The sequence below is a fragment of the Ammospiza nelsoni genome, chromosome 9 (genome assembly GCF_027579445.1).
Source record: "Ammospiza nelsoni isolate bAmmNel1 chromosome 9, bAmmNel1.pri, whole genome shotgun sequence".
NCBI lineage: Eukaryota > Metazoa > Chordata > Aves > Passeriformes > Passerellidae > Ammospiza > Ammospiza nelsoni.
In genome coordinates this window covers 31,431,853-31,447,810 of record NC_080641.1, presented here as the reverse complement: position 1 = coordinate 31,447,810, position 15,958 = coordinate 31,431,853, and the positions used below count along the sequence as shown (strand labels likewise).

The window sequence follows — 15,958 nt, the reverse complement described above, 5'->3', positions numbered from 1 at the left end:
CGCGGGTCCGACACGTGGGGCCGTTGGGCGGCGGCTTTGAACGGGCGGCCGGGCCGCGGCCATGGAGGGGGCGGCGGGCGGGCAGCGGGCGCTGCTCCGGCAGGTCGGTCCTCGGGCTGCGCTCCCTCGGGCTCATCCCCCCCGGTCCCGGCTCTATGCTCCCCGCAGGCGCTGGGCTGGCGGATGGTGTCGGTCCCCGGCCTCCTCACTGTGTCTCCCCTCAGGTTCTGGGGGGTGAGCCCCGCTCCCCTCACCGTGCGCTCCCCTCAGGCGCTGCCCTGGCAGGTCCCGGTCCCCCTCCCGGTCCCTCCCTCCCATTGTAACCGTGCTGGAGCCGGGCTGGCGGGTCCCGGCCCCCCTCCCGGTCCCTCCTATTGTCACCGTGCAGGCGCTGGGTTGGCGGGTCCCGGTCCCTCACGCTGTGTCCCCGCAGGTTCTGGGCTGGCGAGTGGCCGCCGCCGTGACCTGGTCCGTGCTGCTGCTGCCCCTCTGCACCGCGGCCTTCATCGTGCTCAGCGGCCTCGACCCGTTCCACCCGGTGCGCTGGATCTCCAGTAGGTGCCCGGCCGCGTCCTCCTGGTTTTGCTCTCTCGTGTTTGTGTTTCTGGCTTTTGGAGTTTTTTCCTACACTCTGTTGTTTTGTGTTCAGTCCCAGATAACGGGAACTGACGGTGGCATCGTGTTACCCTTATATTTCAAATAGTCTTTGGCCTCTGAAATGTTTCTGTGTTACAGCTGCAGCAGCTACCGTCCACCCTAGGTGGGAATAAGTCTTGCAATTTCATGTGAGTCTATCTCTCACAGAATTTTAAAAAAACCCCAACAGGTTAAGTGCTTTAGTTGTCTGTTCTGAGTCCCTGGACACACTTCCCCTTCCACCCTGTGCAGCTGCTGTTTCCATAAACAGCTTCAGGTGCACTGAATCCTAAGAGAAATTCCTGAAGCAGCCACTGGGAATAACTTCCCCTGAGTGCCTGCAGTGAAAATTGAGAGATGCTTAGCTGGAAGCTCGATGCCTGTGATCACTGAGCTACTCCAGGCAGAGAGAACTGACTTCCTTCCTCCCTTGAAAATAGAAAAGCTCAAAAGAACCACTCTGTAAGAAATTTCTTCTCTTTTTGGTGTGGCTGGATGGCTGCAGCTTTTCTTAAATGAATGGAAATGTGACATTTGAGCCACAGTTTAATGTTTTGGGTTTTTTTTAAAACAAACTTCTGAGTGTTGACTTATAACTAAACCAGTTATAAGGGTGTCAAATAGTTTCTATGAAGTTTAAATTTGCTTTTGTGCAGAAATGTTGTGTAGCTGGGCAGACCTCATGTGGGATTAGAAAGTCCATTGGCCATTACTCCCCTTTAAGCATTTCAGTGGATTATTTTCCATTGCTTGAGTGCTCTTTTCTGTTACTGCGTTGCTTCTGTGTTATTGCAATTTTCTGAACAATAATATTTTTATTTTTTTAGAGTCTTTCAGTGATTTGTATACTTCTTATGTCATCTTTTGTATCTTCCTGATGTCTGTGGTGATAATAGTAATAAGCATCTTCAACGTTGAATTTTATGCAGGTGGGTTGTGTGAATTATTGAACTGTCTTTGATACCTAAATTAAATAGGATGAGCATTTATAATTTAGTGACTGATACTGACAATGGTGGGGGTTTTCTCTTTTTTATTGTAATGAAAGATTTTATTGGTAAGAAATAAAAATGATTTTTCTGCTTTTATTTACAGTGGTGCCATCAATACCATGCTCTCGATTAGCACTGATAGGAAAAATTATTCACCCTCAGCAAGTGATCCATTCCTTTGTTCATGCTATCATGGGAATGCTGGTTGCTTGGTGTGCTACAGTCATGACAAAAGGGAGGTTCCAGTTTCTTGCTGTGTCCTGCACACCTTCAGAAAGGTAACTCTGTGTGTGTGTGTCAAAGATAAACAAAACTTTTATTGTAAAATGTATTTACTGATAGTTTCTTTCAGAAAGAATCCCAAGAATTTGGGTATTCTCAAAACCCAGCAATTATATGTTGATTTTCTTTATTAACGGACAAAAAATGCTCCCCTTTGTAAATGTTACAATGCAGAGAGAACTGGACCAGAAAAACTACATTTCCAGGATTCTTAAGGGATTCTTTATTCTTGATAAAAAGTTGGTTGTCACTTGAGCTAAGTCCTGGTCTTGTGGTTAATGGTGTATGTTTAATGCATAAATTACAAAAACAGGTGGTGGGATTCCTACTTTAGCAAAAAACTCGCTGAGATATCATCAGATGTACAGATCAGCAAAATCAAACTTCTGATTTGAGTTTCGTAAGGTTTTTGTTTTGAACTCAGAATTGATTCTAAGTTTTCTGTTTTAGCCTAGAAGATGCTGTTCCTCAGATGTGCCTAAATGAGTATCACCTCTTCTTTCTGCTCTCTGGAGCTTTCTTGGGATACAGCTACAGCCTTTTCTTTCTTATTAACAACATGAATTATTTGCCATTTCCAATCATACAGGTGAGAGCTTTAGGCATCTTTGTAAAAAGACATGTATGAGTGAAACAGTGTTCAGAAAAGCCTGGATAATTTATGAGTGTGGCAGCAGGAGCTGCCTGTGTGCAGCTGCTGTCACTGATAGATGAAGTGTACACCCAGCTTTAAATGCCAGCAGTGTTCATCCTGCTCCTGCTGCTCAGCTCCTTTTAAATGAACACAGAAATTGGGATTCTGTGACTCTTTAACATTTACCCTACACCCTCTGATGCCTGTTCAAAGCTGGCTGAGGTGGCAGGTGAGCTACAGGAAAAAGACAATGTGCACAAACTGGGTATGAATTTCAGGAACTGACAACAAGGGTCACCTAAAAGCTGAAAATCTTGACAGTTAATAAAAAACCCCTTCAGTTCAAGTCTAAATAACACATTAAATCTGGCTTAGAGCTCAACATCCAAAGTTTTTTGTGTGTGTAGCACTATGGAAACTGAAATTCCATTAATTCCTCTGGAGGAGTCCTGCAGAAATCTGTACCAGTGTGAAGCATCACCTTAAAAATGTTTCTGTTGCTGCAGCCTCACAGCAGCCATTAACATTAACTTTGCCTGATTCCCAGAGTGACACAGTCCAAACCATTTGGCAAGAGATGTCTTTAACCAAGGTTGGTTGTGTTATAGTGGAAAATGTGTGCTGCATTTTCCTGACCATTCATCAGCAAACCAAACAGCATTTTGGCAGTGCTGTAGTTAGAATATTTAGAAAAAAATCTATTTCAATATTGTTAATTCTCTTTTTTTTTTTTTTTTTTTTTTTTTTTTTTTTTTTTTTTTTTGTTGTCTCTTTGGGTTTTCTGTTTGGTTTTGGTTTTTTCCCCTTTTTTCTTTTTTTTTTTTTTTCCTTAATGCAAGCTAGTAAAACAAAAAATCACTTTGGTTGCATTTGCATAGTTTCAGTTGTCATCTGGGTTACTTCAATCATTTGGAAACACATATAGTTTATTTATTTGGAGGAAAGCATCAGTGTTACATTGGTTTTGCTGCTTGGAGGATTACTGACTCTGGAAGTCAGGCTTGTCTAAATTTTCCCTACATTTTAATTGAACTTTTAGAATGTAAATGAAATCTAGTATATTAAATATGCCCCTTTTTTTCCCCCTTTATTTTGCATTAGACAAGGATATTTTGGTTTGTTCCCTTGTGTATTGAGTCAGTCTACCCCATTCTTCATTTTCACTGCTACAAGAAGGAAACAAGATAAGAACTAGGAATGATTATAAAATGTCAGGAAAGATTGGGAGCTTAATTAATAAATATAACACCTGGAATGACCTTAAATTAAGTTTTTAATTGATCTAGACTTCAGGCTTTCAAGTACCTTGTTGTTTTTTGTTGTATTATTTTTATTAACTGTCTCATTGCTTAGTTCTGCATGTGGAATACTAAACTATTTATTTTGTTTGGTTTTAGCAATACAAGTATTTACGTTTCAGAAGATCTTTGCCTCTCCTGATAAAACACAGTTGTGTGGAATCACTGTATTTTGTTAGAAACTTCTGTGTCACATATTACTTTTTTGGTAAGGGTTCCTGAAATTCTTTTATTTTTTTAATTTATAATTCCTGTGTTTGAAAACTTTGATCCATCAGGCTTTGGACTGCTGCCTCCATTGCCTGGTAGTGGAGCTGTGGTGTCCCAGAGCTGAGCCTGGCATCCAGCAGTGGGCAGGACTCCCCTGTAATGTGTAATGTTGCTGAACCATCCCATTTTTTAGGCAAAGATCAGCCCTTTGGCTTTGCTCTCAGGTATATTATTTGGATATATTTATATATATCTCAGGTATATTATTTGGAGGGAGGCAGGATGGCTCCCTCCCATGTGAAAATGCAGTTTGGTCTGTGGTAAACAAAATCTGTGTTGATGAAGATGATTGCACTGGACTTTGTAAAAAAAATCAGGAATTCTTTGTTAGGGTTGTAATTATCCTCCTAAGTGTTGTCAAAATATTCAAGAACTATTATCCCTTTATTTACATCAGGGGATAAATTAGAAGTATGGTGCTTCTGTATCAGATTCCATTAAGTCTTTAAAAGCACTTTGCTGCTGCCTGGGCTATATGAAAATTAATATTAAATTACTATTAACCCTCTTTTGTTAGTAAGGAAACACAATTAACTCACTGCTGAGAAGCAGCAATAAAAGAGGAGGTCTGCATCTCTCAGTGTACAGCTGCTAGCCTGAAGCCTTTTTTCATTCTCTTTTTTGTGTTTCTTGAAACACAATAACCCCAAAGGCAGATTGTTTCCTTGTCCATGTGAGTTAGAAGACTAGTCTCTTGTCTCTGCATAAATTCTATTTTTGTCTTCTTTTTCTTGGCCTACTGTGTGTGTGTTTTGTAGTGTTGTATTTGTTTCAGAGTTTCTTTTTGAACCCCTAGGTTACATCCCAAAGGTTTGGATATGTACCACGATGGGCCTTCATACAGACAGGTAGGAGGACATTGTGCTGGAAATTTGGAATATTCTAGAGAGGTTCCTTTGCTGAGGAAGTGCAGCCTGGCAGCAGGACTTTGCCTCCCCACACAGAATGTGGGGAGCTCTGGCCTTTTCTGAAATGAATCCTAAAGGAACCAGCATCCCCTTGTAAGAGCCATCTTGTCATTAAGATAGTAATTACGAAATCACATTTTATTTTTTTTTTCTGTTAGTGTTTAAAGTATTAGAAAGGGTAAACACTCCAGATTGCATCTATGAGTTTTATCTGATTTTCTATGGTGGTTTTTTTTTGGGGGGGAGTGAGGGCAGGGGGAATATCCTTATTTTATAATGACTATTGTCAGTTTTAAAATAAGGAACCAGGAGTCTTAATATGTTAATTGGCTAAAACTGTAGTCATGATTAATTCATCTTTATTTTCCCTAATTTCATTAATTATTCTTAATAAGAATACTAAAATACTATATCCTCTTGGTTATTTTATCTGCAGTAAATTACATCCTCTGGACACTCTGAGTGGCTTATTGGATCTCTCCTTGTTTTACCATACCTGGCTGAGTGGTGTGTTCCTCCTGATGACCTGGTACATTGCTTGGCTGCTCTTCAAAATCTATGCCACAGAGGTCAGTACTTGTGACAGTGCTCCAGTTACATCATCAGTGTGACACAGATAATTCTTTCATCTCAAAAGCAGTTCTGCTAGGAAATGACTCATAATTCTTGAATTTTCACAGCATGCACTACAGATAGTAGCTGATAACTGAATAGTCAAGAGAGGCCTGGCATTAATTGACTTTTCCCTTCTTCTCATAGAAAGACCTGTGCTCCTTACAAAATTCATGTTTTGTTCCTCTTACTCCTCTGCTTCTGTTTCCAGATATTTCCTTGGAGAGGAAAAAGTTGTTCCTCTAACTTGATTTAATTTTTTTTAAATTAAAAAAAAAGAGACTCTTGGTAAAAGAGAAAAAAAAAAGTGAGGTTTAAATCCTGAGTCAATGTATTGATGCAAATTACTCATGGAATGAAATGGCAAAAACAGTGCTGCTGGGGTGTTTAATTAGCTTTAATTAGAAAGGTGTAGTTGTTGTGACTACATTGAGAAAAGATCAACAATGAGTCAAGCATGACAACAGCTCTGAGGTGTGAGCAACCTGTCTCAAAGGATAATAACAAGCACCAGTGAACACCTTGTCAACATCTCTAATTACTGTACTGCTTGTAAAACTGTGGAAGACAAAAGAAATCATCCATCTGTGAAAGTATAAAATGGACTTTGCCCTTTTGGCTGATGAAAAAAAATTGTTTATCCGCGTGGTTTTGTTTTTCTTAATTAGCTAAATAACTTCCAAAGTTGCTTTTAAATATTTGCATAGTGTTAACTGAAAATTCAGGAAATTGTGACATTAGCCACATGAGCACATTAATTTGAAGATATCTGGATTTTCTAAGATTTTTCAATTTTAAATGAAAGGAGTAAACTCTTTTTGTTTCTATGTTAGAAATTCCAGGCCAGTTTACTGCTCTTTCATAAGATTTTCTTGTGCTTTCCTCTGTATAACATAAATTTTGATGTTTTTATTTAGAGCCATCATTTTCCCATTCAACCAACATTTGCTCAGGAAACAGACCAGTGCCTGCCTAAAATCTTGAACAGCAATCCTCCCCTCCTTGTAAAGGTAATTGAACTCCTGCCTCTCCCTGTCAGGTGTGTTCTGAAAAGGTGTTTTTCAGAGCACCAAGATACCTGGTATCTTCCAGGTACCACTTCTGGTCACTGAGGTGTTAGTTCCTTGAGAAGCTGCCTCAGAGCATTCCCAGGCCATTGCATTTAAAGGTGAAAATTTGTTTAGTGGTGACATCTGCTGGTGCTCACCATGCTGTTACTGTTAGCTGAAGACTCATTGTGTTAGAGGTAAGATCTGTGTGCAGCAGAAGTCTCATGGTGTACTGATGCAAAACCAGCAGCTTAGTGGCATTCAGGTTTTTGTAACTCAGCTTTGAGTCTTATCACATAAGCAGGTGTTTTCTCAAACCTTTGTACTCTCAATATCTTGTCCCTGCAACATATATTTGAGAACACGTGTGTGTTCTCTCTTGAAATTGAAAATATTAAATATTTCTATATATATGAAATATAAATATTTCATATTTAGGTTGGAAGTTGGCTTTCTTTTTTTATAAAAGGCAATAGTAAAAAGCTACTTAAAACCTGTGAGTAAAGAAGAATAATTTTGGACTATGGTAAACATTTATAGTACTTACTGATTATAACACTTAGAAATTGGAGAACTCATTTAAGAGGTGTTATGTAAATAAAGATAAGAATATTCTCTTGCACATGTAAATTCTACCTTTACTGATTTTACAGATTTCTGATAAGGCTGGAGATACAATAGGCTGCAATAACTTTTTAAGCTTTGCTGCATTATCTGAGGATAGGTGGGGAAGAGTTGAGCACAAACAATTAAAGGAACAGGAAATCTAATACATGATCTCAGATATCATTAAAATGTCCAATTTATAATAGAGTTTTGAATATTGTGAGAAATCTGGTTTATTTTTAGTTTGGCACATGAATTGCTTAATCACAACAAAAAGCAGTGATAGGTTGGTCCCATAAGGCACTGACCCTAAAACTGTAGTTGAGTTCTAGTTTGCAAAAACAGTTATTTTCTTAGACTTTTTAGTGTCTTAATATCTTTCTGCCTAACCTATTAGAATAAAACAAGTGTTAGATCTTCTTGAACTCCTGAGAATTGATCTATTACTAAAGCTTTTAATAGTTCTGCAGCCCCATCCAGGGTGATTTTGGGGATTTGCCTCCATTCTCTTTGTGTTACATGACTGGTTTTAGCCAGTGTGAACTCATTCTTTGGTAGAGATTGATTTTGTATGGATAACTACATATTTTTAAAGCAAATACAGTGGATTTTGCATGCACTAAAATATTTTCCTTTCTTTGCAGTTTTTAGCCTTACAAGATTTGATGTTACTTGCTCAGTATTCTCCTGTTCGACGACAGGAAGTCTTCAGCCTCAGTCAGCCAGGTAATTATAAAAATTATTCTGTGTTGATTCCTTTTTTTTAAATCATTAGTCAAACATTCTTAGAAATTATGTAGTGTTGTAAGGTATGCTGTATAAGCTTCTTCCCTGTGGTGCCTTTTCCAAAAGGCTGCTTAATTATTTTATATTCATATTGTTTCATCTGCTAAACTCAACCAGTTGTGATGTCTGTTGGATTTAATGACAGCTAGGAGGAAACACAGGTTTAGGATTTTGAAAGCAGGGCCCACTTCACAGCACCAGTGAGACAGTCTAGACTGGATAACCTAAGAGATGTGTATGGAAGCTGAATGTTGAGGTGTGAGGGGAAATCAGGAACAAATTCTGAGTCACCATTGCAGCTGTGAGAGCAATCACTGGCTGGAACTTCAGTTAGTGCACAGTCCTTTTGCTGTACTCAGATATGGCAGAGGGGGTCAATTAAAACTGCTTAGAAGCCCTCAGAAACTTTTTGTAGCACCTTATCAGGAATTGTAGTGTTTGTACTGCTTCACAACTGTGTTGACATCACCAGTGGTATTTGTTCATTTTAGCTGTTCAGTGATTTCAGATCTGATGGGCTGAACTGCCTGTGTTGCCTGCTTGCTTAGCAGGTTTCACTGAGCTCTTTTTAGAGCTATGCATTGAATCTGTCCATGTTTTCATCTTCTCTCAGCACAAAGAAGCTGTCACAGTGGAAATGCCCTGTGGTGTTTCAGAAGCAGAGTGGCACTGTGACAGCGAGGCTCCTGCTGAGAGCACACGGGCACTGTCAGAGGGATGCAGGGAGGAGCAGCTGGGTTAAACTCTGCTCTTTGTGTGCCCTGCCAGGTGGGCACCCACACAACTGGACTGCAATATCCCGGGAGTGCTTGAGTCTCCTCAGTGACCTGACCCAGAGGCTGATTGCACAGCAGGAAGCAGCAGCAGCAAATGGGAGAGCAAAGCCACCAGTGGGAGAGCTGAAAGTGCCTCCTCAGACTCCAGGTATGTGAGGAAGTGCTCATAAAGGTTTGTAAAGCATGAAGGTACCAATAGATACCTTAGTCTCAATTAAATTTTATGAGGAAAGCGAGGGATTTCTGCAAATAAATACACACAAAAAGATCCTCCCCCAATTAATCTTAGGTATTTGTGTTGAAGTAATCCCAAAATAGCTAGAAAACTTGCAGTTGTCATGTTTACTCAGTTTGTTTACTTGCATGCTATTATGTTCAATACAGTATTTTTTCCATACTTGCATGAATAAAAAAAGTCTGATTATCACAGTTTCAGTAAGTTCAACACAGCACAGGGAGAATTTAAGTCTTGCCAAGAGATGCTCTGGAATTTGCATAACTGCTCTTATGATCGGTTTAAGATGGTAAAATTAGGTTCTGTTTATGTTTGTGTGATTCACTAATATCACTGTAGAGTGGGGAAAGCCCAGTCTGACTCCTGAGCTGTGAGCAGCCTCCAGGCATTTTGGGTGTTTTACATGCCAGGCTTGGGCATCATTCCTGGCAGCACAGCTGTGTTAGCACGAGGCTGCCAGGTAATGGAATCCCTTAGCAGGCAGTGCCCTGGCAACAGCAGGCACTCTTGGTGTGCCACAGGTGAATTTCTTCTCGTGCTGCTGATCCTTGGATTTGCAGACAGACATGCCTTTTCTTACAGGCCAATCAGAATGACTTTTCATTCTTCTATGGACAGCCTTTTTTCTAGTGCTTAATGCTAAGTGCCCACCTTATGGGCATAGATATCAGGGTGTTGTAATGTTGGCTAGCAGGAGTAAAATAAATAAATCCATAAAATTTATTTAAATTTATCTAAATTTATTTTTACATTTATATTTTGTATTTATTTTCTCATCACATGCTGGTTTTAAGCCGATGAAAACTTGAACTTTGAAAATGCTTCGTGCTTATGTCGATGTGTACTTTGCAAGACCAGAGTGCTAACCATGTCCTTTTGTACTAGCTCTGGTACAGAAATTCTTGAAATAGCAATCAAATAACAAACCCATCTCCTGTGTCACTGTGCCAGCCTGCTGTCCTCATGCAGTGTGTTCTTTGTCCCTAGGAGCTGCTGGGATAGAAGACACATCATTCCAGTCACAGAGGTCCAACATTGTTCTCAGAGCCTCCATGTCTCCCCTGGTTAAGCCATCCCTGATGCCTGTGAAGACGTCTCCTGGCTCTGATGTTGGTTCACCTTTCAGCTCTCCTGCTTTAAGTTACAAGATGGGAGCTGTGGATGTGAAGTCTCCTTGGCATGGAACAGTCCAAAGTCCCCATGTCACGAGGAGGGGACCAAAGCTGTGGACGTCGGTTTCAGGTAGAGATTCTTCCACAGCACTTGAGTTCAGAGCCATAAGTGTGTAGTGGCCTTGTCAGTGGAGAACTGCATTGTGAGGATTAAGGTGACAGCAACCAGTTTTTCTGAAAATGCTGTATTTTTTTTTCTTGCAGATCAGCAAATGAATGGTTCCCACCATGAACCCTCCCCAGTGCTCTCTGCTGCAAGAACTGGGAGTGAGGCAGTGCAGCCAAAATTTATTTACACATGGCTTCAGAACAAGCAAGAACAGGTGGAGTAAAATTTCAGTGCATAGGGGGTGCAGCTTAGATGATACCTCTCTGGAAGAATTTTCCATTTTATGGAATGAATACTTCCTTCTCTACTTAGCTTATATACCACAAATCCTTCACTCCCAATGCCTTTTTGCTGTGTGAAGGTGGTAGGGTAGAGAAGGACCAACTGTGCATGCCTTAAATAAATGCAGATGACATGTTTAATCTTTTGTTTCTTTTCAGATAAAAAACTTCTTGTCCAAACGTGCATTGATAATGTATTTCTTCAGCAAGGTAAGGGTTGTCCTGTGTTTGGGACACAAGTAATGGCTTTAAATCCTGTATTTTCATCTAAAGCTTTCCATAAGTACAGCTACTTCCTTGCTGTGGTTTCACAGCAGGATTGTCCCATACCAGAAAATAAGAATTACAATGTTTTTTTAAAGTAATCTGATTAGAAACTCTATTTTACTTAAAGTGTTCTTAGCCCTTGAAAACTAGCTAGTATATCCTCTTTTTTTCCTTCCTCACTTACAGCTGTAGCATTGTGGGTAGCTTCTGTCCAAAAGTAATTCTACTTCAGATCAGATTTTTCTGGCTGTTTCCCAAGATCTGTTGGCCTTGCAGGTCTGTTCTGAAAGCTGCAAGTTTGGCAATATTATTTATAAAGTTCACTCACAGCACTTTGGTTTCTTTCTCAGCACCCAGAAGCCTCCATCCAGGCTGTTTTCTGTGATGCCCAAATGCACATCTGGGCTTTGGAAGGTAAGTGCTTTCCAGGTGATCCACTCTGCTGGTTCATGGAAAACTCTCAGGGCTCTGTGCTTTACAAATGTACCAATAAAAATATGTGAAATGCTTTTGATAAAAACACAACTGCATTTCAGACACCAACATGACTAAAGTGTAATTCACTTGTTAGTTTTGAGATCCCATGTGAGATCTCTTACTTTATGTTCTGTACAGATTCCTAAACTTGATTTCTGGTGCTTCTCTCTCATGTGAACCCATGTATCACTTTTACATTTTTTCTAGTGACAGATTTATGATGCCTTTTTACAACAGCTTTTCTGACTAAAGGCTCTGGGTCTGTGTTTATCAGAGAGCTGAGGGAGGCTCTCAGATAATAACTTAGCAAATAAACAAAAGGATGGTTTGCAGAGAATTAGAGGAACAATGACAGTATGAAATTACATTTTGGATTTTTATTGTTTCTTTCAAAGTTGTGAGTAAATACTGATATTGACAGAATCTTCCATTACATTTGACTGTGCAAAGTTGATCATTTTCCTTGGTGATGTGTTTTATGGGCCAGTGTGCCATGCTGTGTCAGATTGAAGGTGATGGCTTGGGATGTAGAGAGTCTGGAGATGGGAATCACACATAATTTTTATATAATCTCTCTTGCTTTACCAACCTCAAGCTATTATACATCTGTCAAATCAGTGAGTGGTCCAGAGCTGAGGTGACTTTCAGCTGACAGCAGCAAGTCTGGAGGTATTTCCAGCACATTGGTGGAATCTTCAGGCAACACCATAAACTTTGAGACTGAATTCTCACCTTTTGAAGCATTAATTACAACAAATTTATTGTTTTTAAAGGTCTGTCTCACTTGGTAGCAGCCTCCTTCACTGAAGATCAGTTTGGAGTTGTCCAAACTACACTGCCAGCTATCCTGAACACGCTACTGACTCTTCAGGAGGTAAAACTTAACTTTTCCTTGCTGCAAGGCAAGTTCAGGAGAGGAGGAGGAGTCCTGTTGATTTTACATAATAACCTTGCTGACTAGTCATAACATTGAAGTTGCTGCCACTAAAACAGCTCTTCTGCAGTTAATCTAACCAAAACAGCTGGTTGCCACTATGTACACTATGAAACAGCTGAATAAAAACCCTTTTGGTTTTTAAAAATGTGGGAGAAAATATGCAATGTTTAATTTTAAAGAAATGCTACTGTGTGCTCAGTTGAAGAGTTTATTTCAGGGATGCAGCAATTCTAATACAATATCTTTTGCAGAGTTAGAACTTAATCTTTATTTATTGCACACAATTCCTGGTGCAACGTGGAGCACTTGGAGACATTGCAAATCTCAAGAGATAAAATCTGTGTCTCTGCTAATAGAGAGACACTACTCTCAAATTACTGATGTTTGTGTAATGTGTTTTAAAAAATCCAGATTTATTTCCAAGGCTATCCATGTCCTATTAACATAACCATTTCACACTGCCCTAATGGAGGTTCTTGGAAAGAATTTAGAGGTTATTAAAGTTCTTCAGTGTAAGTCATCTATTCCAAGAAAAGGCACCAGGGGGAAAGAAAGCCAATGCCCTTGTTTGTGAAAGAAACAAGTCATAATACAGGACAGAACTGTGCTTCTCCTGCAGCATGTGATGTTCTTAGCCTAAGACTCAGAAACAGAGAATCTAATTTCACAGAACTTGATTCTGTGTTCCTGTTGATGGCTGGGAAATGCTGTCTCCAAAACATTTTTGTGTGTCTTGGTGGAATTTCTGAACTCACACTTTGTTTTTGCTTTATTTGACACAAACATGTCTCTAGTTACATGAAATTATGAATTCATTATGAAAGAATTGAACAGATGACAGGAATCTGTTTTTCTCATCAGGTCGTAGACAGACATTTCAAACTGCCACATGTTTCTAGCAAACCTCCCCGGATTTCAGGGAGCCTGGTGGACACATCCTACAAAACACTAAGATTTGCACTTAGAGCCTCTCTGAAAACAGCTCTCTACAGGATAACTACTGTCTTTGGAGAACACTTGAAGTAAGAACTTCCTCATGATTGCTTCCTTGTTAAATTTAGTTTAATTCATGTTATTGTAGGACCTGTGAAAAATCTAGATTTAGGTAAAAAAATCCCTTCTGCTCATTATTATTATGTGGTATTTTAGGGTTTTTTTTGATTTGTGGAACCTTAAAAAGTTCCTGTGTAGATACATGGTCCCCCTTCAAATTTATTATTCATAGATTTCTGGGCAATTTTTCTTAGTGACTTTTCATGAACTCTTTAGAAGCAGTTCATGAATACCACTTGTTTAATAAATCTGAGCTGCTGAAAAGAAGATAAATCAACTAGAGGCAATTGTTCTGCAGGGAGAAAATCCTATGAGGGGTCCAAATAATGAAATTCCATTGCTGCCTGGTTGTCCAACAGCTCTTCTCAGCCACTCTCCCAGCAGGCAAATTTCCATACTTGGCCTTAGAATATGTGGGACTGAAACTTCCTGTAGTATCTGCCCATCTCTCCCTCTGGGGATGAAATGTCCCTCAGTTTAGAAGTGCTCAGTATACAGGAGGGATCATTTCAGGAGATTCTTTCTTACCTAAATCATCCTTGCAAGTGAACCACTTGCTGTTTAGAGGTAAGGAAATGGTCAAGGTTTCCTGGTATAGGTATTTTTTAGAAGCTATTGAGGATAAGAATTGACAGTTTCAAGGGTTAATATGCTTCTTTGTTGTGGAACATAGATGGTTTTTCATAAAATTTAGCTTCAGTGTAATTGATTTCAATGTACACTCAATTTTGGCATGAGACTTTAATTTTGTGCTGTATTACTTCTAATGTAAAATGTTCTGCATTTGTTTCTAGTGCTGTACAAGTGTCTACAGAACATAAGAAAAGACTTCAGCAATTCCTGGACTACAAAGAATAAATTTTGATGCAGCTATGGTTGGTTTTTTCAAGACTCTTGCTAAGAAGAAAGTGGGACTAATGAGGCTTTTTACATTGGCTTTTTGGAAAAGCATATGGAAGTATAAGTTGCAGAACAAAACTTTTAGAACTGTAGAAGAGTTCTGATGGCTTTGGATCATTTTTTGTATAATAAAACTTGTAAAATTCATCTTGCCTTCTTTTAATATCACTTACAAATGAGAAAGTGCCAGTTCTTCTTTCTAGGTAAGACTATGACATTTAAGATTGCCAGAGTTATTTTGACACTCACATCTTCCATTATTTTTCACACTGTGTTTTTTCCCTACTCTCTTCTGTTAAGGGCTGAGGAGAGATTCACGTAGATACTTAGTGCTTAAGTGCTTCATAAATTTAGTTGATAACACTTTAAGATCAAGAGTGGAGTTTAAGTGTAGGAAACAGATGTGCCCAGGAATAAAACATGCTGCTCCTCTGTAAGCTGGAAATGTTCCTTCAGAGTAAAATGGGTGTGCAGAAAGGCATTATTAGCACACAAATACTGCCTGGAAAGGGAGCAGCTCAGATTTTATCTTTAAGGTGACTTAGCAAACCAAGTTCTGATCTATACAGAAACTTACAGGATACTGTACTGCATTTAGCAAAACTCCCAAGTAATTATACTGGGAATTAAAGTTTAGATCAACAGCTTTCTGTTTGGGGGGTAGAAAGGATGTTTGCAGCACATCCAAATTTTTCAAAATGGTACACGTTATTGGTAGATTCTGGTGAAAAACACTATTTTTTAAAAGCTCTTTATCTGAAAACTTATCAAAAAAATTGAAAACTAACTACTCAGTTTTTAAACAGACTCCAGTTACTGTGATAGCTATATTAGAAAATGTGTGGAGTATGAAGATGAGAGCAGTAAGCTAAATAGTCTTGCAAATGAATTTAGTTTGATAAGAGGAAACAACTATCATTTTCCTTCAGTGCTGTTAATCCTGTGGTTTTTGTTGTGTTGTTTTTCTGGTTTTTTTTAACAGAGGACCCAAGATGTGAGGATGGCCATGGGGTTAGTTATGTTGGAGTGATGCAGCTGTGTAGTAATAGGGTGTCTGTAAGGTTTGGGTAAAAGAGAAACCCCTGAATTTCCAGTGAGAGCTGCATATTGCTTTCTTCAGTACAGAGAGGTAATTTTTTGTAATGCAGACACTGCAGATGTTAGATTTGGTAGCGAAAATGAGAATTATATTGTTCTTTTTGCTTTGAGATGGCCCATAGCAAATGCAGTAAGATGATAGATAGCCTTTCACGATGTTTAAAGGTTAAGCTAAAGCTTCCCCATGCTTGATTTCTACCACAGGTAGAAGCTTTTTGACTTGCCTAACTTATTAAATAATTTATTTTGCATATTTTTTGGCATTGCAATGTGCACCTGATGCTTTAGCTGGTACCTCAGGTGTAACTGGTAACCCAAATACTGCAGATTAAAGTTTCAAATAAATTGTTCACAGTTTTGAACAGGTGCAGTATTTTTTTTATTGCTGTGGTATTTTCTGCAACACTCCCACAGCCATAAACTGCAAGTTCTAATTAAGTGTTATAGTTCTGAACAACGAGCTTAAAATGCAGATGACTTTTTGATGGCAAAGTGGTTGAGCTCTGTCCTTGTGTTGCAGCAGAGATTTGCACATATCTGCTAATGAGTGTGTGATTCATGGCATTCTCCCTATGACAGA

At 39.3% G+C, this 15,958-nt stretch overlaps 1 protein-coding gene across 3 annotated transcripts; it reads left to right on the top strand.

Moving 5' to 3' along the window:
* The first annotated feature begins 17 nt into the window (after window positions 1–17).
* NDC1 (NDC1 transmembrane nucleoporin) lies at window positions 18–14,427 on the top strand. 3 transcript variants are annotated; one of them, XM_059478246.1, is made up of 18 exons: window positions 18–103; window positions 434–554; window positions 1,464–1,565; window positions 1,732–1,906; window positions 2,361–2,499; window positions 3,942–4,050; window positions 4,909–4,960; window positions 5,457–5,589; window positions 6,550–6,642; window positions 7,932–8,013; window positions 8,842–8,997; window positions 10,072–10,326; window positions 10,461–10,579; window positions 10,806–10,856; window positions 11,264–11,327; window positions 12,164–12,264; window positions 13,189–13,349; window positions 14,175–14,427. In XM_059478246.1, exons 1-18 carry the CDS (start codon window positions 62–64, stop codon window positions 14,236–14,238), a joined length of 2,019 nt encoding a protein of 672 aa, XP_059334229.1. In that variant the 5' UTR covers window positions 18–61; the 3' UTR covers window positions 14,239–14,427. The 3 variants fall into 3 exon arrangements, with proteins under 3 accessions (XP_059334229.1, XP_059334231.1, XP_059334230.1); XM_059478248.1 differs by lacking the exon at window positions 18–103 and having other exon boundaries at window positions 534–554; window positions 1,466–1,565; XM_059478247.1 differs by lacking the exons at window positions 18–103; window positions 434–554 and adding an exon at window positions 979–1,098.
* The last annotated feature ends 1,531 nt before the right edge of the window (window positions 14,428–15,958 follow it).

What these genes read in the sequence shown, in the direction of transcription:
- NDC1 (XM_059478246.1), top strand. Translation starts at nt 62, where the DNA reads ATGGAGGGGGCGGCGGGCGGGCAGCGGGCGCTGCTCCGGCAG. An exon ending in AGCGGGCGCTGCTCCGGCAG is followed by an intron (nt 104 to 433) that starts GTCGGTCCTCGG and finishes GTGTCCCCGCAG; the next exon opens with GTTCTGGGCTGGCGAGTGGC. An exon ending in TTCAGAACAAGCAAGAACAG is followed by an intron (nt 10,580 to 10,805) that starts GTGGAGTAAAAT and finishes GTTTCTTTTCAG; the next exon opens with ATAAAAAACTTCTTGTCCAA.